The 25,896-nt window shown below is 40.1% G+C and overlaps 1 protein-coding gene across 1 annotated transcript in view; it reads left to right on the top strand.

Annotated features, from left to right (window-relative positions):
- Positions 1 to 25,896, top strand: part of musk (muscle, skeletal, receptor tyrosine kinase) — a 182,615-nt gene that overhangs the window by 27,628 nt on the left and 129,091 nt on the right. The window contains exons 3-6 of the mRNA XM_060845866.1: positions 4,117 to 4,268; positions 6,722 to 6,849; positions 8,001 to 8,145; positions 24,289 to 24,413. Of these exons, the coding sequence (XP_060701849.1) occupies positions 4,117 to 4,268; positions 6,722 to 6,849; positions 8,001 to 8,145; positions 24,289 to 24,413 (550 nt within the window). The remainder of the gene's footprint in view (positions 1 to 4,116; positions 4,269 to 6,721; positions 6,850 to 8,000; positions 8,146 to 24,288; positions 24,414 to 25,896) is intronic.

The following is a 25,896-nucleotide window of genomic DNA, read 5'->3' as shown; positions in this document are numbered from 1 at the left end:
AAACTGTAAAAACTAATTAATGTAAAGAGATCATAACAAGTTATCAAGGTGATACTGTCAAAACAGGACCATAAGGAAGATATTACAAAACAGTGTGGTAGACAACACTGCCTGGATCACATGAGTGGTCCCCATGGCTGTTCCGTGTGTCTGGATGAAGATTGATTGTTGAAGATGAAGACGTTGTGACCCAGAGCGGGGAAACCACGCAATGTTCGTCGCAGCCTTCAACATGCCATCAATGAAAACATACATCTCATCAAGAGCATCCCTATACCTCCACTTCCTACCTTCAAACAACCACCAAACCTTAAACAGACCATCATTTGCAGCAAACTTCCAGGACTTCAGGACAACATCAACTACAGCACCATACAACTCTGCCATGGCAACCACTGCAAGACATGTCAGATCGTTGACATGGATACTACCATCACACATGCAAACATCACTTACCACATACATGGCAGGTACTCATGTGTCACGGCCAATATTGTCTATCTCATATGCTGTGGGCAAGGATGCCCTGAGGCATGTTATATTGGCGAGACCAAGCAGATGCTATGACAACAGATGAATTTACATCACGTAACAATCGCCAGACATGGATGTTCTCTTCCAGTCAGGGAACACTTCAGCGGTCAGGGACATCCAGCCTCCAATATTCGGGTAAGCACTCTCCAAGGCAGCCTTCGAGATACACAACAATGCATAATCACTGAACAGAAACTGATAGCCAAGTTCCATATCCATAAAGGCGGCTTCAACCGTGATCTTGGGTTTGTGTCATACTAAAGCTGACTGCACCATACTGTTCTGTAAAATCTTCCCTACAGTCCTGTTTGACACCATCACCTTGTTATGATTTCTCTACCTTAATTACAGTTTTGGATTACTTGTTCTTTTGGTTAGACCCTTGGCATATGACTCTCATGCCTAACATGTTATTCCAATCATTTGGTTTGTCTCCAACAACACTTTATTTTTATCTTTTTTGTAATTATCTCTCTGCTTCAATTAATCAGATTATAGGTCATCCCTTCATGTGTTACTCAGCTGTTGGCATTTTACTCACAGGGTCTGATACTCTTGATCACCTGCAGAGACCTATTATTCAGCCTGTCAACACTCCACTCACACCATTTGTATAATCGTTTGATCGCTCTGTTTATAAAGTCTATGCCTGGGTGCTCTCTTCACTTCACCTGACGGAGGGGCAACATTTTGAAAGCTTGCAATTTCAAATAAACCTGTTGGACTATAACCTGATGTCATGTGACTTTTGACCTTGTCCACCCCACTCCAACACAGCACCTCCATATCATAAAAGAATATGGAGGTTGTGTGTGGAAATCTCACTGAAGAAATGATCATTCACAATCGCAAAAGGCAGGGGAGACTCAAAGACAGAATAGTTTATTCCTGATCCAATGTTCTAATCCTCCTAAAATGTAGATACATTTAAGGCAAAGTTAGCTATGCTTAGGTGTGAAAGGAATGGAAGAATAAATGAAGTAAGGTGGGAGGAGGCTTGTGTGGAACAGAAACAATGGTACAAATCACTTGGGCTGAATGGTCATTGTTGTGCTATGGTTGGATTGCACAAGAGGAATGATATTGAAACTTACTGTTTTCTGTCATTGTTCTTTTGAAGTTGACTATTTCCGAAGTCTGTACGTATATTGTTAAATATGAAAATCCATAAGTTATTGCTATGTTTCTTCCCAAGCTACACTATTGAAGCCCATGCATACTGCAATCAATTATAAATCACTGAAATGACAAGAGATTATGTTTAATGCTATTAGTCTCTCTGTAAAACTCTTGATCGAAGTATAGCTAGATATTTACTTTCATAATTGTTCCTGAGCAACCTCTCTGCATTCAAAAAATGGTACATCTCCTTCCACTCTACTGGTGCAGCAGGTCAGAGCCATTGATGCCATCAATGATGCTGTCACTTTAAAAAAGGTTATTTTGTCCTTTTTTCAAGAGAGGTGGTAAAGGAAGCAATGCCAAAATGTCTTAAAATGTCAACTTTAACAATGACAAGGGAGTGGCCAGTTCTCCCAATTCAGGTTTTTTCTAGTTTGGTTTAGTTGTAGCAGAGAAGCTGCTTATAGCTGTAGCAGAAGCTACTAGAGTGCAAAAGGGTCCCACACTTCAGCAGATGATTGCTGGCTCACTTTTCTTTCTGAAATCTCTCCTGCCTGTAAGGATCTGTGTTTGAATTTACCTTTTCCCAAGGGGTGTGTTTATGGGATGTTACAGGAATTGGAACAGCTCCTTAGTTAAGTTGCTGTATCGGGGTCAGTTGAGTTTTCCAATAGTTAAGTTATTCTAAATTCCGTTTTCTTTTGTTCATGTTTCAACTGTAGAGCTTAAATAAACTCTGTTTTGCTTAAAGCCGAGTGGTTTGACCAGCTGCATCAAACCTGGAACATCCACTTCACACCTGCCTATAAAGTAAGAAAAAGTTAGGGTCTGGGCTATGTCCTGAAAATATTTTGAGGGGGTCTGGCCTGGTCCATAACAATGTGTAACTGGAACCAGAAGCTGGCATCAACACTGCTCTTCTGCACACACTACTGTCCCATTTCACTTAGTGATCATTCTTCCTTTTAACCCACAGTCTCCTCTTCAGCTCACCACACACTCTGCAGTCCACTCCCCCATTTGGTACCCTACTCACCACCCACTCCTTGCTACCTCCATCAACACCCCCATCTCGAAGGATGAAAATTACTTAATTCTAATGTTTTAAATAAGATGAGAAATTTGCTCATTGTCCCACTCCATTTAGGGGTGGTACTGTGGCTCAGTGGTTAGCACTACTGCCTCACAGTGCCAGTAATCTGGGTTCAATTCTGACCTTGGGTGACTGTCCGTGTGGAGCTTGTACATTCTCCCCATGTCTCCGTGGGTTTCCTCTGAGTGCTCTGGTTTCTTCCCACAATCCGAAGATGTGCAGGTTAGGTGAATTAGCCATGCTAAATTGCCTATTGTGTTCAGGGATGTGTAGTCAGGTGAAAATAGAGAATAACAGGGTAAAGGAATGGTTGTGTATGGGTTACACTTTGGAGGGTCAGCATGGACTTGTTGGGCTGAAGTGCCTGTTTTCACACTGTGGGGATTCTATGATTCATATACTTGTCTACCCTACTCCCTCACTCCCAGAGATGATACACAGCACAGGAGCACAGTAGTAGTTGGGAGGATGGTAGCATAGTGTTGGGAACAGGACAGGCAAGTTTTTGGTGTGGGGCAAATTGATTAGTTCATTCTACATGTTTACCAAAACACTGACATTATTGCTCCTATTTTCTGATGTAGCCAATGTTGCTGTCAGTGATGTCTAATGCATTTGTGACGACATGGATGGCAAGTATGTGATGGCAATAAACTCAGCCAATGAGAAAGCAATTTTATATTTGTGGCATGACAATATTTTCCATTATGGAATTAAAAAATCTATACTTTTAAAAAATGGTATGTCGCAATATTTTTGTCACATTTAAGTTAAAATGTGAAGGATAACTAGTGCATTCTACTTTCTGTTTCGCTATCTGTGAGACTACTTCAATGCGATTAGCTGCTTAATGACATTGCTACTTCTGAAGGCACAGAGGTCCCTTTGGCTTGGCTCTAGATTCAACCTGGTGTCAAGAATGGGGGAAAAGCATGCCACACAGATCATTAAATCTCTGTGGGCATCTTTTCTTTTCAAGTAGCAGCAAGCACAGTCAATTCACCTGAGACTGAAAGATGTGGGCAAATTTGATAGCTAAATCTAGAGATTATTTGCACGTTCTCCCTGTGTCTGCGTGGGTTTCCTCCGGGTGCTCCGGTTTCCTCCCACAGTTCAAAGATGTGCGGGTCAGGTGAATTGGCCATGCTAAATTGCCCGTAGTGTTAGGTAAAGGGGTAAATGTAGGGGTATGGGTGGGTTGCGCTTCGGCGGGTCGGTGTGGACTTGTTGGGCCGAAGGGCCTGTTTCCACACTGTAAGTAATCTAATCTAAAATTATGTTAATTTATCCACTTTAGAGGCATTTCTGTTTATGGGTTCATTAGTTGACAAGTACATTGCCTTGATTTTTCTTGTCATAATTTACAGACCGTTTGACACACGCTACAGCACGAAAGAAAATGGCCAGATATTAACTATTCTCAGTGTTGAAGATACAGATAATGGAGTGTATTGCTGCACGGCAAACAATGGTGTAGGGAGCTCTGTGCAAAGCTGTGGAGCCCTGCAGGTGAAAATGAGTAAGTTGAACACTTAAAACAGCTCAGTTCCCATAATACAAAGACATCTATTTATATAGCATCTTTCAAAAAGGGCATCCCGGAAATGATTTACAGTCATTGAAATACTTTTGAAGTTAAAACACTTACACCCGACATTGCACAATTGATTTACAGTTGTTATCAAACAGTACTGCAATAATGGACAGCATTCTATGTTTAACTGATATTAATTAAGAGATAAATACTGGTTCACACACCAGTGTCACTTCCTCTGGTCTTCTTTGAAATAGCAACATGGATTTTTTTTTTCTGTCTATTTGAGAAAGAAGGCAAGAATTCACTTTCATAGCTTACCAATAGGACAGCCCCTCTGGCAGAGTAGCACTCCCTCCAGGACTTCAACATTGATTTTGGGCACAAGTCTCTCGAGTAGGATTTGCCCACATAACCTGAATCAGAGGCAAGACTACTAGCCAGTGAGTCACAGTAATAGGAAATTGCAAGGTTACCAGGTATAAACTCAGTTGTTTCCAAATGATATGCTTCAAAATTATTCTAACTGTAGAAATTTTCTTAAGATCTGAAGGAGTTAATGTTCACATTACATTGGCTCCACCCAGTTTTTTGATGTCACAGAGTCTATGAATGGAGACAAGGAGTTCTCCTCTAGCTGTCAGAGGTAACAGTATATCTCTACTGTTTCTATAAGGTCCTATCAATTGTACATGACTAACTATGATTGTGCTTATTGCTACCATGTAATAAACCTCTTTGTTCATTCTTCTGCCAGTCACCATTAGATAGCCCCAATACAAAGGTAAGACAAAGGAGGGCCAGTAACAACGGTCTACTTTAAACAAGCCTTATCCAGTACCATGTAATGATCGAGATGGCAAATACCATTCAGTACCAAGGTGGTCATCTGGGAAAAAATCTCTATCTTCTCTTCCCATTTTCATGGACATCCCACTCTACAACACAACATCACTAAATGTGAAGCTTAGCAATAAAACCTCATTTACCAAAACAGCACTCAAGACAGCCATTCATAATTAATCCTGGCCCCAGCTCTTTCTCTTCTTCTTGCTCTCACGCTTTGCGATAGCCTGATTTTAGGAAGGTGCATGCAGGATTTTAGGGTTTGCTGTATTTTCCAGTGATGCTAGTGCTTGGACGAAATAGAATTAAAAATATGAGCTATAAAGTTAATGTGTTTGACTACTTGATTCATTATACAATCACATCTGATATTTGATCAGAGGTTTAGCTGAAAACTTTTAATCCACTTCTTTGAAACTAATTAACTGTTCTGTTAAAATAACAGCAGGCAAGTTAAATATTCATAGAGAGTTTATCAAAAAGTTGATCTATGTCGATCTAGTTGATTCCAGATTGTTGAGAAATATGAGTTGAGGAATGAGCAAGGAATCCCATTCATCACAAATGCAGGTCCGACTCTCAGACTAAAAGGCATTGTAAGACTTCTACTTTTGAGTGAGTTATCAAATTTCACTGTCTTAATTTATACACAAGAACAGTGAGTTGGGAAAGATATTGAAAGCTGCCTGGCACAAATCCTCAAAGACTCAATAGCTGTAGTTAAAGGGGAGCAAAAGTTGGATGAATGAGCTTGTCATAAAATAGAGGAAAAAGAAGTGAATGTGGCCATTCAGCCCAACATACATGTACTGCTTCTCTGAAAGTTCATCGAATTCGGCCCATTCTTCTTGGTCTTTCCCCATAGGCGTCAAAATTTTCTTTTTCAATTATATATCCAATTTGAGTTTGAAGTATGATATTGAATCTGCTTCCACCACTTTGTCAGGTAGTACACTCCAGGTTAGAATTGTACAAAATCATTTCCCTCTGAACATTTTCCAATCATTGTAATTCTACATTTGAGTACCAATTCTACAGCCAGTGGAAACAGTTTTATCCTTTCAAGTCTTTAAGCCTCTTTATAATTCAAACACTTTTATTAAATCTCCTGCTTGTCTTTTCTGCTCCAGAACAATGAGGCGACCCCAGTACCTCCAGCTCCACCATCTAATCCTGCTCTGATTCTGGCAAATACCATTCTGTAAACTGAACAATTATTGTTTTTTTTCCATAAAGCTATGTAAATGGAAGTTTGGCTTCACTGGTGTGAAAGCTGCTCTCTTACTGGAGTGGTGAGTTTCACCTCAGAGTCAACATCCCTCAGGTTAGGAGACAAGTCAAGAAGGCAAGACTTTCATGGTAACCTCATTCCATGTGGGAATTGAACTTGTGCAGCTGGTACCACTCTGCATTACAAACCAACCATTCAGCCAACTGAGCTAAGTTGGTGAACTTATTAAGACTTTAATTTAGGTCAACAAATACATCGATCATTTCTAACAAATTTAGATCAACAAATACATCAATCATTTCTAACAATTTTGTAGTAATATTGCTCAAATGTCATTTTGTTTACTTTTTAATCCCCTCAGAACCAAAGATCACTCGACCACCCACTGATGTCAGAGTGTTGCTAGGATCAAAGGTTGTGTTACCTTGTAGCACAATGGGCAACCCAAAGCCAGCCATTTCATGGATTAAAGATGAAACTGCACTCAAAGTAAGTAAATAAATGTCCTCCATAGATATGAACAAGTTATAAGGACCAGATTTTCTGTCATTGACTCAGAATGGATAGACAATAGGCTAGTTCAAGGATTGTCTTGATCAGAATTGTTCATGCAATATTTCTGTGTTACTACTCCATTTAAATGCTGTCTGAAAGCTTCTAAAATACAGGGACATTTGAATTAAGTCATATTTAGGTTCTGGATCAGCTTCAATTGGAAAATAATTTTCCAATTCTCCATTTAAACCAGAAACAAAAAGAAGTTGCTGGAAAACTCAGCAGGTCTGGCAGCACCTGTGAAGAGAACTCAGAGTTAATATTTCAGATCCGATGACCCTTCTTCAGGATCTTCTTTCATTTACTATTTAAAGCACTTGTACTTAAATAACACATTTTATGACCTGTGCATTGTAGCAGTAATACTATCGGTGTGTGGTCATTGATTATAATATAGGAAAGGTGACAGCCATTTTGTGCACAGTTGGCTTCCAATAACAAAAAAATGGGATGGTCAGATTATCTCCTTTAATGATGTTTATTGAGAGAGAATTATTGGCCTGGATACTGCGTAAACTCAGGCAAGACTCTTCCAATAGCACCTTTCAAACACACGACCACTCCCAAATGGAAGGACAAAGGTAACAGGTACATGGGACCACCAACATCATGTGCAGGTTGCCTCCCAGCCACACACCATCCTGATTTGGAACCACGTCACCGTTCCTTCACTGTCACTGGTTCAAGTCCTCAAACTCCCTTCCTGACAACACTGTGGGTATTCCTACATCACAAGGATTGCAATGGTTCAAGAAGGCAGCTCACCACCACCTTCTCCCAGGTAATTAGAAACGTGCAATAAATGTGACCTAGCCAGTGATGTCCACATCCCATGAATGAAAAATAAACTCTTATGACATGCTTTGAAATGTGCTATCAGACCATTGAGAGAGCAGCTTGGGCCTTTGTTAAACAACTAAGATGAGAGATGACACCTCTGACAATAAGGTGCTCCTTCAGCAATGCACTGGGAACTCTGAATTCTCATTTAACTGTGGAAAGCCTCCAAATCACTGATTTTAAACTTCCTATTAAAATTGTGCTTTGCAGAGCCCAACTAATAATGAAATGTATTCTGCTCATAGAAAGATCGCCCTCGAACATCTGTCCTTGAGTCTGGGAACTTAAGAATTCGCAGTGTTCAAATTGAAGATGCAGGACAATATCGTTGTCTGGCACGGAACAGTCTGGGCTTGGAATATTCCAGATCAGTAACTTTGGAAGTTCAGGGTAAGACAGGTACTGAAGTTTCAAATAACTGTACTTTGAGGAAGAAGTAGCCATATGAATACAGATATATTCAATATCATTCGGACTAACCTATAAATGGAATTGGAATCTTACTGCAAACATCATGTATTAATGACCACATAAGAAATATGATTATCCCTTGTTTTAATGAAGATATCAAATTACTTGAAATAAATACATTAATTCTTTGTTTAAAATGGAAGGACAAAGGAGTTTTGATGGTTTTGTTATTCACGTGGTTCAGGATCATTTCAATTTAAATAAGCCTAAATAATTAGTTCACAAACACACAGCTGATTACTCTGAGGATATGACTGATCAAGACATTAACACATTGACAAGACTGGTTAAATAATCAATCTTCAGTCTTTGGAAAGAGAACACCAGGTTTGCCTGAAATGATGACTTAATTCTAAATCCCATAAGGCAAATGAAAGATAATAGGTTTAACACAAGCCTTAAAGCCGACATCATCTGATTGGGCTTTCTTCAAACAATCAAATCCATTTGCAAAGCAATAAGCAAGAAGGCCATCACATCTATAAACTCCCAGATCAACACAGCGTTTTTTTCTGCTAGTGTGATTATTTTGTTTGCATGTCAAATTATTTTCCGACATTTATTTGCTTTTCTCCCTCATTGTGCAGATTTTAATATGACAAATGCAACCGAGAGAGGTATTTTGCCAAATAAGATTGCTGCATGTGTGCTGTGAGTGGTGCTACTAATACAGTGAGAACAACTTATTGAGAGACTTAATAGATGGTCATTTTTTTCACTAAAACCTACTTTATGGAAATATCGTAGAAAGGACTGGATGAAAGAGGCATTTTTGTCATTACTGGGACTCCTCTCAATAAGAGGTTTTTGCTAAAGGCTGCTACAGCTCATAAATTGGAGGCACAGTGGTAGGGCTACTGTCTTTGAGCTGGAGCTCTGGGTGCAAATCCATTCCAGGATTTTATGGCCATGGATGATGCATTACTTACAGGGTTGAGAAGCTTCAATATCAAACTGTAAATCCCACCAAAGCACCTCAATGACAGCTGGTAAAGCAGGAGAGATTCCTAGAAGTTGGAGCTTCGACCAAGACTACCCACAATTTTGGAATACAACATGCATGGAAAAATGCTTATTGCCAAAGTTACTTGGACTCCCTAAGAAGACTGTCGTGCAGTTCCTATACTTATTGTGTTTGCTGTCACCTGCTATGTTGATGTGCAATTTGCAAGGGAGGCCATTAACAGCCTGGAGTTCTATAGTTTATGCATGATCGGATATGTGTTGTTTATATTCTTGCGTATTCATAGTGGAAAATGCCTTTATTATAGAAGTTAATGTGTTCCATCCGACACCATTTTCTGTATCGTCCACAAATATATTGCTTCTGAAAAAGTTTAAAAGCACAGAGTAATTGCTCTGGGTGTATGTAAGATCAGGTCAAGTACATCATGTGCTAGGGATGTCCAAAACCATTTAACAGCATAAGAACAGTTACCTGACCACCGAAAATAAAATAATTACATTCAATGCACAGGACAGAGACACAATAATCTTTGGCCTAATTGCTCCATACAAGCCTTCTCTAACCTACATCATCCAATCTTATGAGGGCATCTTTCTATTCCTTTCTCCTCATGGCATTATCTAGTTCACCTTAAGTACATCAGACAATCTCTTCGACCACTCCTATTAGTAGCAAGTTCCGTATTCTCACCATTCTCTGGATGTAGAAGTTTCTTCTGAATTTCTTATTGAGTTTAGTAGTGATTAACCTTTTATAGCATGTAGTCTGAGACTCTCTCTGAGGTGGAAACATCTCTGTGGCTCCAGCCTATTTTGGACCCCTGCAAAATTATAACGAGCTCCATCAGGTCATCACTTTGCCTTCTCTTTGACAAAGGAACAGTACTCAGTAAAGCAATTTAGGGAAAACAGATGATTTCACAATGACATGAAATATTTCACTGTTTCAATGATGAATTTAGTCAAAAGTCTTTAATGGATATTGCAATCTTCTCAAGTAATGGGATGTAAGCATGGGACACATTTCAATGCTTTCTTAAAATTATCTCTGAAAAGAAAACATTGAGGAAATGAATACACAATGTGGCTGAATGTGCTAATCTGTTGCATTGAACCTTAGGTACCAAACCCATGTGTCAGTAAATGGGTCATTTAGTCCAATAATTAGATGGCAACCTTAATTTGGGAAGAGAAAACGTTTCGAAGGGTGCAGCCCTTTGGAATAGCAACACTCAGCATCATAAAATTAAAGGAAGCTAAAGCAAAATATTGCTAATGCTGAAGATCTAAAACAAAAACCGAGCATGCTGGAGAAATTCAGCTGGTTTGGCAGTACCCATGGACAAAGTGAGGTCTGCAGATGCTGGAGATCAGAGTCGAGAGTGTGGTGCTGGATAAACACAGTAGGTCAGGCAGCATCCGAGGAACAGGAGGATCGACATTTTGGGCCAGAGCCCTTCATCAGGAATTTGACTCCTGATAAAAGGCCCTGGCCTGAAACATCGATTCTCCTGCTCCTCGGATGCTACCTGACCTGCTGTGCTTTTCCAGCAACACACTTTTGACCCAGCATACATGGACAGACAAAAACAAAGTTAACATTTTGAGTCTACTTCAGAATTCAGTTCCAAAGAAGCACGCCAGAATTGATGTTGCCAGACCTGCTGAGTTCTGTTTTATTAAAGAACCAAGGGATACAGCCTGAATTTCAGCAGCATCTTCTTCACATGAGCATTAATCAATGTGAGATAAAACTTCCCAATAGAGTCAAGCCAAAATCCTGGACGCATTTTAAAAAAAAAATTGGATTTACAATGGGGGAATACTAGAAACAGTTCTGGATTAGTAAATTAAGAGAGGCCGAATGTGCCTCATCTGTAATTATCTTGTGATTGTAGCCTCCATTAAAGTAATCATTATTGTACAGTTCTTACTCTTCATACTGAGCTGACCCTTCTCACTGACTTGGCCAGTTATACCTTCAGGTTCATCTTAAAACAACTAATCAGAATATCTCACAGTGCAAGACCTCATTTTCCACTGGATGTACTTTAACTGTCAGGCACCACTCATTGGCCCATTCCTGAAAATTCTTACTATTTTGGATCTCTTAGACGTTAATTCTGATCTGTGTCTCTGCACCTTCTCTGCAACTGTAACATTGTATTCTGCATTCTGTTCTGTTACCCTGATGCTCTTTGTATTATACAATCTGCCAGTAGAGCATGCAAAACAACTTTTCATTGTATCTTGGTATATGTGACAACAATAAATCAAACTCAAATTCAAATGTTAAATCTGCTTGTTGTATTCATGGCTGTGTTCTGCAGCAGTTCTGATATTCCTGCTACATCTTAATTTTCCACAGTCACGGCAACATTAATCTCTGGCAGTTTAACCCCAAAGCATTCACCATTGACAATTACGAGAATCACCCTGTCAGTGACCTCCTCCACATCTGCAACTGGGAAAGCATGTGCCTCATGTTGGATAACTGGTACTAATGGAGAGGCAGTTGGAACAATTGACCCACTGTGAGGAAGTTTTAACCATGATACAGCTATGGTTTGACATCAGACAGAGGATTAAAATTTTAATACCCTGAAAGCAGAATCTGAGCTACATTCAGTTATAAAGAAAATGGGTCCAGGGCGTGCATCCAACCAGCTATTTGTCTACATGTTAATCCTTGCTCCTCAGCCTCTTTTTCCCTATATCTTAGGCATCCACCCCTTCAGAGTGGAAAACAAAACTACACACAGGTTTAAGGGAAGATGTGGTATAGTGGTATATTAGTAATCCAAGTACCCACGCTAATGGTTTGAAAACATTGGCGCAAATCCCACAGCCACTACTGGGGAATTTTAATTAATTAATAAATCTGGAATATAAAGCTGGAGTCAGTAATGTTGACCATACTAACTATCATCAATCCTTTTAAAAATTCATTTGGCTCACTAAAATCCTTCAGGGAAAGGAATCTGCCGTCCTTGTATGGTGTTGTTTATATGTGACTCCAGACTCACAACAATGCTGATTAACTCTAAATTACACTCCGAAATTGCCAAGCAAACCATTCAGTTCAAAGGTAATTAGGTTTAGGCCTGGCCAGCAAAGTCTATATCCTATGAAAGAATAAAAATAAAATACATGTTTGGGTGGCAGAGTGGATCAGGGTATAGCACTACTGCCCCTGAGCACCAGTGACACGGGTTTGATTCCAGCCTTGAGTAGAGTTTGCGTGTTCTCCCCATGTCTGTGTGGGTCAGCTGCTCTGATTTCCTTCCACAGACCAAAGATGTGCAGGTTAGGTGGATTGGTTATGCTAAATTTTTCCATAGTCTTCAGGAACATGTAGGTTAGATGGATTAGCCATGGTAAGTGCAGGTATTGAGTAAGATGCTCTTTGTAGAGTTGGTGCAGGCTTGGCGGGCTAAATGGCCTCTTTCTACATTGAGGGTTTCTATGAAGTGAACGAGCTTTCAAAAATTTCATATCTAGCCTAGAATATCCTTACTACTACAAACATTATTTATGTACAATTTTGCATGCCCACTCTTATGTTTCTATTCCACATCCCTGATCTACAATAAAATTTTTTTTTATAAATATTCTTATTGAAAAGCTTTTTAAAATCTTTTACAAAATATTTATATATAAAAAAAAACATCAAAACAGAAAAAAATGTACAAAGAACAAGGCCATAACACAGTACCATTGCTACTAAACAACCCACTATTCTCCCAAAACAAACCTACCTACTTAACTAAAACTAAACTACAAACATATTTAATAAATACTAGCTTAAATTACATTCAAGTTACTTAAATTAGATAATGTCTTACTACTTTATTCTGTCTTACTCATCACACCTCCACTGAGGCTCCCGTCCCTGGGAGTACCCCAACAGTAGCCATATTCTTTTCCATCCAGTCTCCTCCTCCCGTGGCCCCACAGGTGCCCATAAAGATTCCCACGGCTGTACCACGGCCCTGACTAATATTGCCGACAGGTCAGTTTCAATATAATTTAAAAAGGGCTGCCAAGTCCTATAAAACTGTTCCATTTTGTGGTGTACCATATTTGTGAGGAAATCTTGGAGGAGATGCTCCATCACCAGCTTACGCCACCCCATAAGACCTGATAGTTTTTCTGACGTCTAATTTAGTAAAATGTTCTTCCTCGCGCAATGGACAAGGATATTACACAGTCTCTTCCCATGTTCCCCCAGAAAGGGCAAGTTTGTCAGCCCCAAAAGAAGAATTACTGGATCCATGTTAATTTCAGTCCCGAGTATATCCTTCAACTACAACAAAATCTGAACTTTATTTGTGGTTTTAAATCCCTCCATGGACTGATCCCCCTCTATTTCGCACCACTCCTGCAGTTCCATTCTGGGTATTCCGAGCCCCTAGATAAACAAGTTGGTGACCGTTAAATTTAGATCAAGTTCCTAATTACGCCACTGGTGCTCAATTTAAATATGTTAATGAAGGGCCCTGCCTTTTCGAAATGTCCCACAAACCACTCAAACTCATTTCCTGTTGCTAAAACAGCAACAAAAGCTGCTGATGGAAATGTGTCGCCTAATGTCTTAAGGTTTATCCCATTGATGGGTGGGAAAGGATGGGAAAATATAGTTGGTGGTCAATATCTCTGCTATTATTAACATGCTGTCACTAACATTGCCTTGTGAAACTCTTCATGTGTGATTTTCTAGCTTGACAAAGTGCTTGCTTGTTCTCCATCAACTCAAGGCGTCAGCATTGACTGCTTGGCTACATGCTAACTGGCAAAGTTTGTGGCAAGAGGGGACCACAATCAGCATCACAACACTTAACATGATCAAAAGCTTCCTAAGAACATAAGAACATAAGAAATAGGAGCAGGAGTAGGCCAACTGGCCATCAAACCTGCTCTGCCATTCAACAAGATCATGGCTGATCTTTTCAGGAACTCAGCTCCACTTAGCCACCTGCTCACCATGATCCTTATTTCCTTTATAGTGGAGAAACGGAGCTGAGTCCACAAGACAATCCACCATGGATCGACTGAGTGGCGGAGCAAGGTCAATGGTCCAGATGACCTATTCCTGCTTCTATTTCTTATGTTCTTAAAACGCTAAGTGCTCTTCTACTCCGTCAAATTTAATTTAGACTGAGAACCATTACTGATTATGTGGGCTTTTCTGGACAGTATCAACTCCTCCAACATCACACACAAAAGGATTTTAACAACATGCTAGCAAGTCCCTGACGTCATTGACCAAGATCATCAGATCCTCCCACATTGTATACCAATCCCAAATTCTTAATGAGCATTGAGTTTTGCAGGCATTAGCAAACTAGAGTCCCATCTCCTTAGTCCAAGTGTATATTGTAGTTACAGATGAATATCTATTAAAATAGTAGATGACGGCGTGTGATCTAATGTTCCATTTACTGACTTGCACATTGTTCCTGTGGTTTGATTAACAATATTGATTCTGATGTCCGCTGTTGAATTTTTGTTTTTTGCCTTCCTGGAAGCTTTCGTCATTTTAACATGCTTCTTGTTTCTTTATGGTGATAGAAGGAAATGAAACTCAGCAGGACATCAAAGGTATCCTCAACTCCTCCTCTACAAATGTGTCTTGTGGAACTGGAATGTCATGCCGGGTATAGCCCTCTAAATGAATTAGGATCTGTTTTCTCGGGACAGACATTCAGAGAAATCCTTCTTTCTTGACCTAAATCAGAATCATCAAAAAATTGGATATTTCAAAATAAATGAGAGAAGTGAAAATGGGTACCAAAGCAGAGAGAACCCTTCAGTCAGGGAAATGGCAAGGAACAGTGAGATACCTGCCATTGACAGAATTATTGCGTTTTACGTGCACTTGCCACCAGGTGATAGCTGTCTAAAGGCACAGGATGAGGCCACTCAGCCACTTGAGCATGTTCCATCATTCAACTCATAGATGTTTACAGCACAAAATGAGGCCATTCAGCCCATCATGTCTGTACCAGTCAACAAAGGCTACACTAATCCCATTACCCAGCTCTTGGCCCATAGTCCTGGTGGCTGTGGCAATGCAAGTGAATCTAAATACTGCTTAAACGTTGTAAGAATTTCAGACTCACATGACCTTTCAGGCCATGAGCTCCTGGCTTTCATCATCTGGGTAAAAAAAAATATTTAACCCTCCTCTTAGTCTTCCTCATCTTAACCTTAAATCTGTTTCTCCTCGTTATTGGCCCCTCCACTAATGAGGAAAAAAAAGTGCCTTCCCATCTTTGCTATTGATGTCCCTCATAAGCTTATGCACCTCTTTCAGGCCTCCTCTCAACCTTTACAGTTCCAAGAAAAACAACTCCAGCCTATCCAGTCTTTTTCAAAGCTCAGTCCCTCCAGCCCAGGCATCCTCAATGCAATGACATCCTTCCTGTAATGTGGTAATCAGGACAGCACTCAGTACTCTAGCTGTGGCCTAACTAGAGTTTTGTGCCATTCCAGCATAACCTCCCTGTTCTTGTTTTCTAAGCCTCAGCTGATAAAGGAAAGCATCCTTTATGCCTTCCTAACCATTTAAACAAAAGATCTGTGTTATTAATTTGATCCGTCCACAACTTGCCTGCACATAGTCAATCTCAACTTGAAATGTTTTGGCTGCAATAGGTTTTTTTTGAGGAAGTGATGGGGTGATGCAGTGGGCATGGGGGTGGAGATAGTTCCAGATTTCCATGATCCTTTGGGTGAGGGAACATAGCCTGTTTATGGCATAGCTCTAACTTAAGCTCTACTCCCTTGACCTGGTCTTTTTCCATGGGAGAAAGTAGTTTCTTTCTGTCTACCCAATCAAATTCTTTAAACATCTTAATCACTTCAATTAGATTACTTCCTATAGGCAAGGACATACAAACCCAGTCTAGGGACTCATGTGGTGCAATGGCAGTATCTCTACCTCTACCTCCACAAGTGTGTCATAACATGCCTGAACAGCTTTGTTAAATTATCTACAAACCTAGTCCTTACAACTTGTGCTCATAATTTAACAATTACATCCCCAGTATATTCTGCATTCACAACATCCCATTCAAGGTCAATATCACTTACCTGAGACACAGTCCCTAGAAGCAAAGGTACTCCAGATATAATGCAATTGCTATGGGTTATGACTCACGACGGTTACAAACAGGTCACTAGAATTTCAGGCATCAAAACAAATTTCAACAGGAAAGCAATATATATGTCTAAAATTAATTAAGGGAAAGCTTTTAGTAGAAAATGCTGACACTTGCTTCAAAACCCATTTAATACATATAGAACATGTATGAGTGTCTAATCAAGGCACTGGTTTATCAGAGCTCATTCAGCCTGAGTAATATCTTCGAAAGTGCTTTCCAACTAGTCCTACACTTCTTCGCTTCCTCACAGCCATTCCACTTTTGGAAGTTATTATTGAATCTGCTTCCACTGACTCTCCAAGCAGCTCATTCCGGATCACAACATCTCACTGTGCAAACAAAATTGCCCCTGTCAATCCTCTGGCTCTTTTGCCAATTAACTTAAATCTCTGCCCTCCAGTTCCTAACCTCAGCTTTTTACCAGTGAAAACAGTTTCTCTTTGAGGGTTTGATTGAGGAAATAAATTTGAACATCTCTATTAAATGTCCCTTGTCCATCTTTGCTCTAATGAGATAATTTATTACTGATTCCAAAGACCTGTTTATTATTCAAGGTTTTCACCATATGAGGTAGCTAAATTTGGCTTCCAGTTAACAGCTCACCTGAGTTGTTTCTGCCACTTCTGAAGAAACAATACCAAAATATTTCCTTAAAAGTATGTGAATGGTAAAGGTTCTAAATTCTAGCCATGTAATGAGTGTGTTTATTTTCCCAGAGGGTGTGCACATTCTGTTCCTATGCTCTAACTATCAGTGTCTCACTTTGGGTCACTCACATGAGGTTAATTAGACATCAGTGGCTTGGAAGAGGATCTACCAGATACATAATTACACACAGAATGTGACCAACTGAAATTATACTCTTGGTATAGCACAAAATACATGACGTGTTTCACTGCCCAGGCTATAGCTTTGTAGAAATAATGGACTTAAGGGATATTGAAAATAATTATGATTTTGTTAATTTAATAGTAGGTTCAGATATTTAGCAGAAAACAAGTTGCTCATTTTATCTTTTCAAGGAATAGAACATGTCAGTCACATCCTCGGGTCTTGGACGTGGACCTTCTTACTCAGAAGCCAGGACACTACCAACTGATGTGTTCATAATCTGGCAGAAAAGGTTGAGTTTTAACTTGTAATTTCCTCCAACATATGCCAGGTGGTAAGAGTGGAAGGTAGAGGTTCCATATGATGGATAGAGAATCAGAGCTCCTATCCATAGCTCTAGGCCTCAGCATGCAGGTTTAAAGTGCATGTTCCACAGGAAACATGGTTAGGAGAAGGGAGATGTTGGTTTGCTGGATGGTTAGTCTGGATCAGATTGGTGCCAATAGCACATGATTCCATCCCTGTCCCATTCGGGATGGCTTTGGGACCTGCTTCCTTACCCTACCATTGGGATAGACCTGTACTTAGGCAGGGAAGTGAAGATGAAACTAAGCATGGATTTTTTTCACCTCACTGGATCAGTCCATGGAGGATTTTCTTAACCTGCCAGAAATTAAAATCCTCAAGGGATGCATTAGTGGCCACCTAAGGATAGTGTCACTCCCTCTATCTCCAGCTTACCCGGTGGGTGGGAAAGGTGACTAGTTACCAAAATGGGAAACCATGGTGAGCCCCCTGCTGAGTTGAGGGGAGTACCTCCAATTCCCCAATGGGGGGGAGAATGGAAGCATAGATAGGGGACTATGGGTTGTCCCCAAAAGCCACACCTTTGCCCTGACCTCTGCCCATCTCTCCCAATCCCACCTTGTGAAGGGAAGAATAAAAGATACTTATTTTCTTGGCCTTGGATTCCCTTAGGCGTTGGCCTCAATCCACGGACTTTAAAATGTATCTGCCATGCACCAAAACGTACTTGCTTCTGATTGGATGGCAGTTTTAGGCAACCCAGGTCATTGGTGTCAAGACCTGCTCTACGGCCCAGTACTCACCCATGCTGTCTGTTAGGTCTTAATGAGATGATTGGTAGAGTTGGCATGCTCATCATCACTGAACACACTCAGCCTCACACTTCGAAAAGAATGGGAAAGTTCCACACACACTGTGTAATTCTGACAGTAGTTACATCAGCAAGAATTTAGAGAAGGGAGAAACAGTGGAAGAGACAACACCTTCAATTTACATAGGAAAAGAATGCCCTAAGGCACTGCAGAAAGATAGAATCATACAACTCTTACTGTGTGGAAGCACATTTCAGCCCATTGAGTCCACACCAATCCTGCAAAAAGCATCCCACCTTATTCCTGTATTTCCCATAGCCAATCCACTTAACCTGCACATCTTTGGACAGCAAAACGAAACCAGAGTACCTGGAGGAAACCTACACAGACACAGGGAAAATGTACAAAGTACACACAGACAGTCGCCTGAGGGTGGAATTGAACCTGGGTCCCTGATGCAGTGAAGCAGCAGTACGAGCGACTGAGCCACTGTGCTGCCCTGAAAGGGAAACCCATCCTGTGCTCAGGAGATTTTAGGAAGGCTGGCTGCAAGCTGAGTCAAAAAGCTGGGCCTTGGAGGAAGGGATGGGGACTACTTGTTTGAATTTGCACAGAGTAACCAATATCTGAAGGTTGAGCCACAATGCCAAGCAGTCAATGTGTGCATCTGTGACAATCTGCTCAGGTGATGATCAGGTGATTGTCTGGATTCAGTTTGCCAGTAATTCTTGTTCAATGTATTCCTGGAGGTTTCTTCAGGACTGTTCAGCCTTCATTCTCCATTCGTTGGTTGCCTGACACATCCAATATTATATTAGCTTGCTTCCCTGCAGCCCATTGGACAACAAACAGTCTCTTGAGTACCTGATTGGGTGATACTTGACTGCAGTTGGTCATCTGGTCATCTCCAACATTTTTATGATTAGTCAATTGAAGTGTTCATAGAAAGTTAAAAGCACATGTTTTTTTTAATTCATGCCTCATCTTGGAGAGCAATTTTGAATTGGTGAAGAATCCAGATCAATCCCAAAAAGTTGCAAACCCTAGTCCATGACCTGTACTTAAAAGAAATGTGGAATTGACCAGTACCAGTCAATATTGATATCATCCAAAGTTAACCTGTCACCTCGTGGTATAAGGATTAAAATTGAGACACCAGTGTCATGAACCCATCCATTTACAAGCTGGGCTAGCATTAATGTATTCCTTTTTTCCTCTGGAAAATAAATGAATCCTCTTTTGGTCCTATCATCGGACGAAAATTTGGCTTGCAAGTATTTTGGATCAGTCTTCATTCTTGATGGTGAAGTGTAACTGATAATATTAAATGTTGTTGATAATAATACATTTGTTAACATTGTGATAGTAGAGGATAAATCATTTGGAAAGAATTAGGAACCTTGACTAATTGGACCTGGATAATGTCCACTCAGAACTTCTTTTGCAAACCTACAATTAACTATAAGAAACCCTGCACCCTGTGATTGGGCTCCATCAATCAAACATAAGAAAAAGAAAAGGAGAAAATAGCACATCATATCAGGTTTCAATGTTCTACTTTCTGTTCTAGGCTGGTCGCAGGTTGGTGATTAATTGTTAATTCCAGTTAATTGTGCAGTTCCACTCTCTGCATTACAGAGAGGTATAGACCCCAGAAGGATTCAGCTGTCGTTCTAAATTGGCTTGACTCAGTTGAGGACATTTGTAGTACCCAGAAACTGATCTCAATGCCCCAAAAACTAGGGATAGGACAAAATTGGGCAGGATTTGTTCTTGTAGTCACTGACATCAGGCAGGATCTGGCTCAAGTTGTGATGCTCCCATTCATTGTTTTAAGAGCTTCCAGCAGTTTCTAGCTTCATACAAGAACTATTTAAATAAAGTACCACAAACAGCTGGAAATGCAGACCAGCCTGGATCAGTGCTTTCAGGAAATGGGAGGGGAAAATTGAATAGAAGTCAACTTGCTAAAACTTCAGCCATGAAATTACAGGGGATGATGAGCAATTTTTGTTTTATAATTCCCTCATGCTGTAACACAGTTATGACGAAATTGGCAGAATCTGAGACTCACAGCAGAGGCCAGGGAAATTAAAGGAAAGTCCCTTTGTATAGAGTGGAAAGGGTAGAACGGAAGATAAATAAATTAAAAATGAGAGACTGGGCTCGTTTGGAACATTGGACAGATCAATGGGAGCAAATGGCTGGTTCCAGGAAGCAGATTAACTGCTCAGCCCCACTCAGAAGGGAGGAGGAAGAAGAAAAGAGGGAGGGAACGGAAAACAAAACAAATCTCAACTTTGTCATTTATTTCAATGGCAGATGTGCAGCAGTATCAGTGAAGATCTTGCAGATTGTTAGGATTGTTGTTGCTGTTTCAAAGTAGAAAACAAAGATTGAACTTTAAAAGTCTGCGACTTCAGCAAAAAAAATCTGATTTTCAGTGGAATGTTTATGATCAAATTCAAACGGGTGCCAAAGGACATGTTGTTTATACCACTTTGATTTAGTCAATCCCATCTTACATCCACACCCATCAAAGCTGCTGATTCAAAGTTGAGTTCATCCTTTATGTTAGGTTGACCCTGGGCAATATGTGTAATCAAGAACTTTCAGCGTTGAAATCTTTTTTCAGTTTATTGATAACCTCAAATCAATGGCAATTTCTTTAGTACTGGACTGTACCAAAGCTGGAAAGAGTACAAGAAAAAGTAGATAAATAAACAAATAGTGGTTTGACAATGCTAAGCTTGGGATTTGATCCCATGACGATAATAAGAGACACAAAAGACAGAGTAGTCATGAGTGTGAAGGTAATTAGGGAAGATAGTGGGGGGGTGGTTACGGTGGCTCAGTGGTTAGCACTGCTGCCTCACAGCACCGGGAACCAGGTTCAATTCCAGCCTTGGGTGACTGTCTGTGTGGAGTTTGCACATTCTCCCCGTGTATGCGTGGGTTTCCTCCAGATGCTCTGGTTTCCTCTGACAGTCCAAAGATGTGTAGGTTAGGTGAATTGGCCATGCTAAATTGCCCACACTGTTCACAGATGCCGAGGTTGGGTGCATTGGTCAGGGTAACTGTTCAGAGGGCCAGTATGGACTTGTTGGGCTGAAGGGCCCGTTTCCACACTGCAGGGATTCTATGATTCTAAAATGAATAAATGGATGAGGGTGTTGTCTAGACTTGAGAATTTTAGTTTTGAGGAACAGTTGGACGGGTCAGGGTTATTTACTTTACAACAGAGGATGCTGACATCAGATTTGAAATGCATAAAATTCTGAGGGGTCTAAATAGAGTTGTTCAGAAGGACATATTGCCTTTGGTTATGACTAAAGGACTAGATTTAGTATAATCATTAGGAGGTTAAAGGAGAAATCCTTTCAAGGTGAATTTACAGCGTGAAAGGGTATAGTGGAAACATCTTTCTGAATATACATTTGAAGTATCAAAATTTATATCATTACAGTCCAAGAACTGGAAATAAGAATCAGGATGGGTGGCTATGTACTGACTGGTCCTGACATGATGGATGAAGGTTTGCTGTAGGTTCCAAAGATTTCAATGAACGCTTGAAGAAACAACATAAAATCACTGGGACCTTAATTTCCAGGAGCAGGGAACTTCCTTATATAAATGCTGATTAAAAAGTAGAAGAACTGTTCATTCTAGAGCATGGATCCAGATCAAGGACTTATAATCATTGACAAAAAAATCGAGAAAGAACATGGGGAGATTTCTTTCTAGTCATTAGGGATGGTGGAAGTTAATTCTATAAGTAATTTTAAAAGGTTGTTGGTCAGGGACTTGTGTGTGAAAGATTATAGCATTATCAACAAATAGTTGGGGTTTCAAAGAGCCAGCGCAAACATGTTAGGCCAAATGTGCTTTAAGCTTTTATTAGTCTATGATTAAATAAAGTATTTAGCAATTAAGACATATACTGCTGTCCTCTCTTTGTGATCTCCAGCCCCACAGTCCTCTGATGTCACTGGATGCCTCTTGAGCATCTCCATTTGAAACACACCACTCTCAGTGGCTGTGTCTTTAGCTGTCTGGAAGTTGCTCCGTAAACTTCTCTATCGCTTGAACTCACTATTATTCTTTAAGACATTCTTTAAAACCCACCTCTTCAAACAAACTCTTGGCAATCTGCTCTCATATATTATTATGTGGTTCAGATTCATATCTTGCTTTATAACTTTCATGTGAAATGCCTTTGGATGCCTCATGTATAAAAGTTATCTATAAATATAAGTTGTTGTTGTGAAAAGTAATATATGAACAAGTTAAAATATGTGTACTTCAGCCTCAGAATAAGCTCATTCGCTCTATCATTTTTGTGTAATCTGCAGAGTGTGCCATCATGCTTGAGAAAAATACTCTTCCTGTGTCATATTCAGTTTTCCCTTTCACCACTCGATTGGTAATTTATTGGAGGAAATTTCTGTTTACTGTTTGACCTGAAAGCAATTGCCAACCAATGCTGTATTAGAGACAATATGGCAGTAGACTTGTGTCTATTGGATTTGAAATTGTCCAAATTCGTCCCAAAGGAATCTTTGAGCAAAAAGACAGGAAAGTCTTCATCCTATTAAGCTGGCGGGAATTGAACTCAGAAGGAGGGGGTATCGAGCTCATTGTGCAACTAAATATCTCCCCAGTCAAACCTCCGCTCACATTCTCAGTATAGCATTTTACATATAATATCTATTGGCAAATTATGCGACTTCCCATTAAGACTATCTGTTGTACTTAATATACCATGCAGTGTTAGAGAGCTACTTGTCCCCTGACAGCCCAGATTCCCTTTAATTGAGGAATAGTGAGTGTGCTTTGTACATTTTCCTATCTTATGAGCATGCCAGCATTAGATAATTGGGATTCTTACTCACAATTACCCTTCAGGGAAGATTGGGTCACTATCAGATGTCAGATATCATGTGAGAGATCCACATTTTTTAATTAAACCAATTACATTGCAAAGTGATGGTAAATATAAACGCATGAAGCTGTGAAGTGAAGAAAGATCCACCTATGCCAACTACTACCTTGGCAAGAAGCAGCAAGATGATGCTACTTCCCATGAACGAATCAAAGAAAACTATTCAATCCCTTCTAAGTGGTGACACACATGACTAAACTCACTATCAGATAGAAGAGAAAACAGGTTTCAAAGGGAATTGCAATCTCAGAATGCTGGTGTTAAGGGTTTGTTTACAGTATGTAGTCTCTCTTACTCACAGAGAATTGCCTGCCTTTCTATTAGGAACATTAATGAGCAATTAGATTAGGGACTGTGATAAATATCTGAGCATCACTTTTGCTCCTGTACCAATGCAGGCCCTTTAAATACAGCTGCATTTCCTCCAGCAAAATAATTAGCCACAGAGTGAAGGTTTGATATTACCATTGAGGTATTTGGTATAATCCTGTGACATCACCAAGCCCCTGTTTAATCAATATTTAAGAATCAATGTTTCCATTAAATAGACACGGGTATGAATGTACGAACTAATAATATTCCCAAATGGTTATTGCCATAAGCAATTCAGGTTTATGAAAAGATGAATGCTGTGGGTCAGGGAGGAGCACTTTCACCACCATATAAGAAGCTTTTGGATTCAATTCCCATTCCAGAGAATTGACCACAAAAGTCAAGGCTGACATTTTCCAATTCAGTTTTCATGATCATGAAATTAGGAGAGACAATGACATGGTGGTACCGCCATGTTTGAGGAGCTCGCTGTGCACAAATTAGCTGCTGTGCTTCCCGCATCTACAAAAGCCACCCTTCAAAAGTACTGCTGGAATTCTGAAGATGTGAAAGGTGGTATTTAAATGCAAGTTCCTTTTTCTCAGAAAGCAAAAATTGCAATAAAAATAAAGAGCTCTCTAGAGTATTTAAGAGGTGACTGTCATTGCTTCAGTGATAGATTTTTAAGGTCGGTGGTATTCTCTATGTCTGTTTTGTTTCTTCCTAGTCCCTGCCAGAATCGTGAAGGCTCCTACATCGCAGAATGTCAGTTTTGGGTCTGAGGTGACTCTGCAATGCAAAGCCACAGGTGTCCCTATTCCCACAATCAAGTGGTTAGAGAATGGAAAACCAGTGAGTATCATTCGTATATCTTTCAGTTGGATGGTCATGAAACTGAGGGATAACATGGTGTGATGGTGTTGTTATTGGACAAGAGATCTGGAGGAGGCCTCTCATTGCCTCAAGACTGTACCTCCATTCTAAGAGATTGCGGCTGATCTGTGACCTGACTTGATATGCTTTGAATTTTCCCGTACCCCCTGCTTCCTTTGGTTAAATAAATCTGTCAATCTCAGATTTTAAAGTAATAATACATCCAACATCAACTGACATTTGGGGAAGAATGTTTGAAATTTCTATCATCCCTTATTGCCTACCTTACACTTCATTGATTGTAACGCAATTTGAGATGTCCATTAATCATGAAAAGTGCCTTGTAAATGCATATTTGTTTTCTCATATGCTTGCAGAAATGTTCCTAATTGCACTCGTGGCTTTAGTCCCTTAGGGTGGAATCACTGGGCCTAGATGTAGGACAGGAACTTAAATAGGCTGGATCCTGCCACTATCACAGCTCTGCCCAAATTAAGATTGGGTTGGAAGGCCTAAGCTCCACCTTCCCCAGCAGTTGGGACCTCCTCGTCCCAGATCACCATGCCAATCGAATAGCCAATCAGCTGCCTGAAGGCTGCAAGAGCTGGCAGGTTATTTCACACCAAGACAGGTTGTGGGGTCCTCTCCTTCAATCTCTCCTGCTTATGGGAAGATACTTTCAGTCTTAGACCACTGGAAACATATTCACTCTTTTATGTTATCAGTTCCCTCTAATATTTAAAAATATATCAAATCAATGCTTAAACTTCAAAATTGCATTGAATACAACAAGTAGTTGTAAACTCTCAATGCTATTTCATCCTTGCAATCCAGATACCATTTTGGGAAATCCATGATGTTGTTCTTCCAAGAGGCCACATTTAGCACAGTTAATCCAGACATTGTTATATGTAGTACATTGTAGAATTTAGGCACTCCCTTACCTTCCTCTGTTGTTTTTGTGTTGTTTATCCTTTCTGATTTATCCTTTCTTCTCTTCTATCTCCTCCATCATTGTCTCCCATTAACATTTACTTTCATTTCTCTGTTTGCCTATTCTTTCTTTCCTTTCAAGTGGCAGGTGTTGGCTGTAAGGACATTATATAGGAAGGAGAAATGGCCACTCCATTCATTTTCTCACTTGCAAACTCCTAGACCTTACTTATATCCTGTGACCTTGACTTTCAATGATTCTCTTACTGTGAAGTCTTGGGAGAGAAACCGTTCTATATTCAGCCAGAAACATTCAGAATTAGAACTGTGTGAGGTGTTGAATATTAATCCTTTACTGTATCTTCTGACCAGACTCGCTGTGCTACACATATGGTTATAGTACCCTCCAATTGATAAAATGCACAATGAGCTTTTCAATACTCTACTCACCAACCCTTCACATGCAACTCCTTTTCCTCCACTCTTCTCATTTGAACACAGAACATTACAACACAGTACAGGCCATTCG

The sequence above is a fragment of the Hemiscyllium ocellatum genome, chromosome 2, assembly GCF_020745735.1.
Source record: "Hemiscyllium ocellatum isolate sHemOce1 chromosome 2, sHemOce1.pat.X.cur, whole genome shotgun sequence".
NCBI lineage: Eukaryota > Metazoa > Chordata > Chondrichthyes > Orectolobiformes > Hemiscylliidae > Hemiscyllium > Hemiscyllium ocellatum.
The sequence above is the reverse complement of the archived record's forward strand: the minus strand, read 5'-3'. Positions and strand labels throughout refer to the sequence as shown.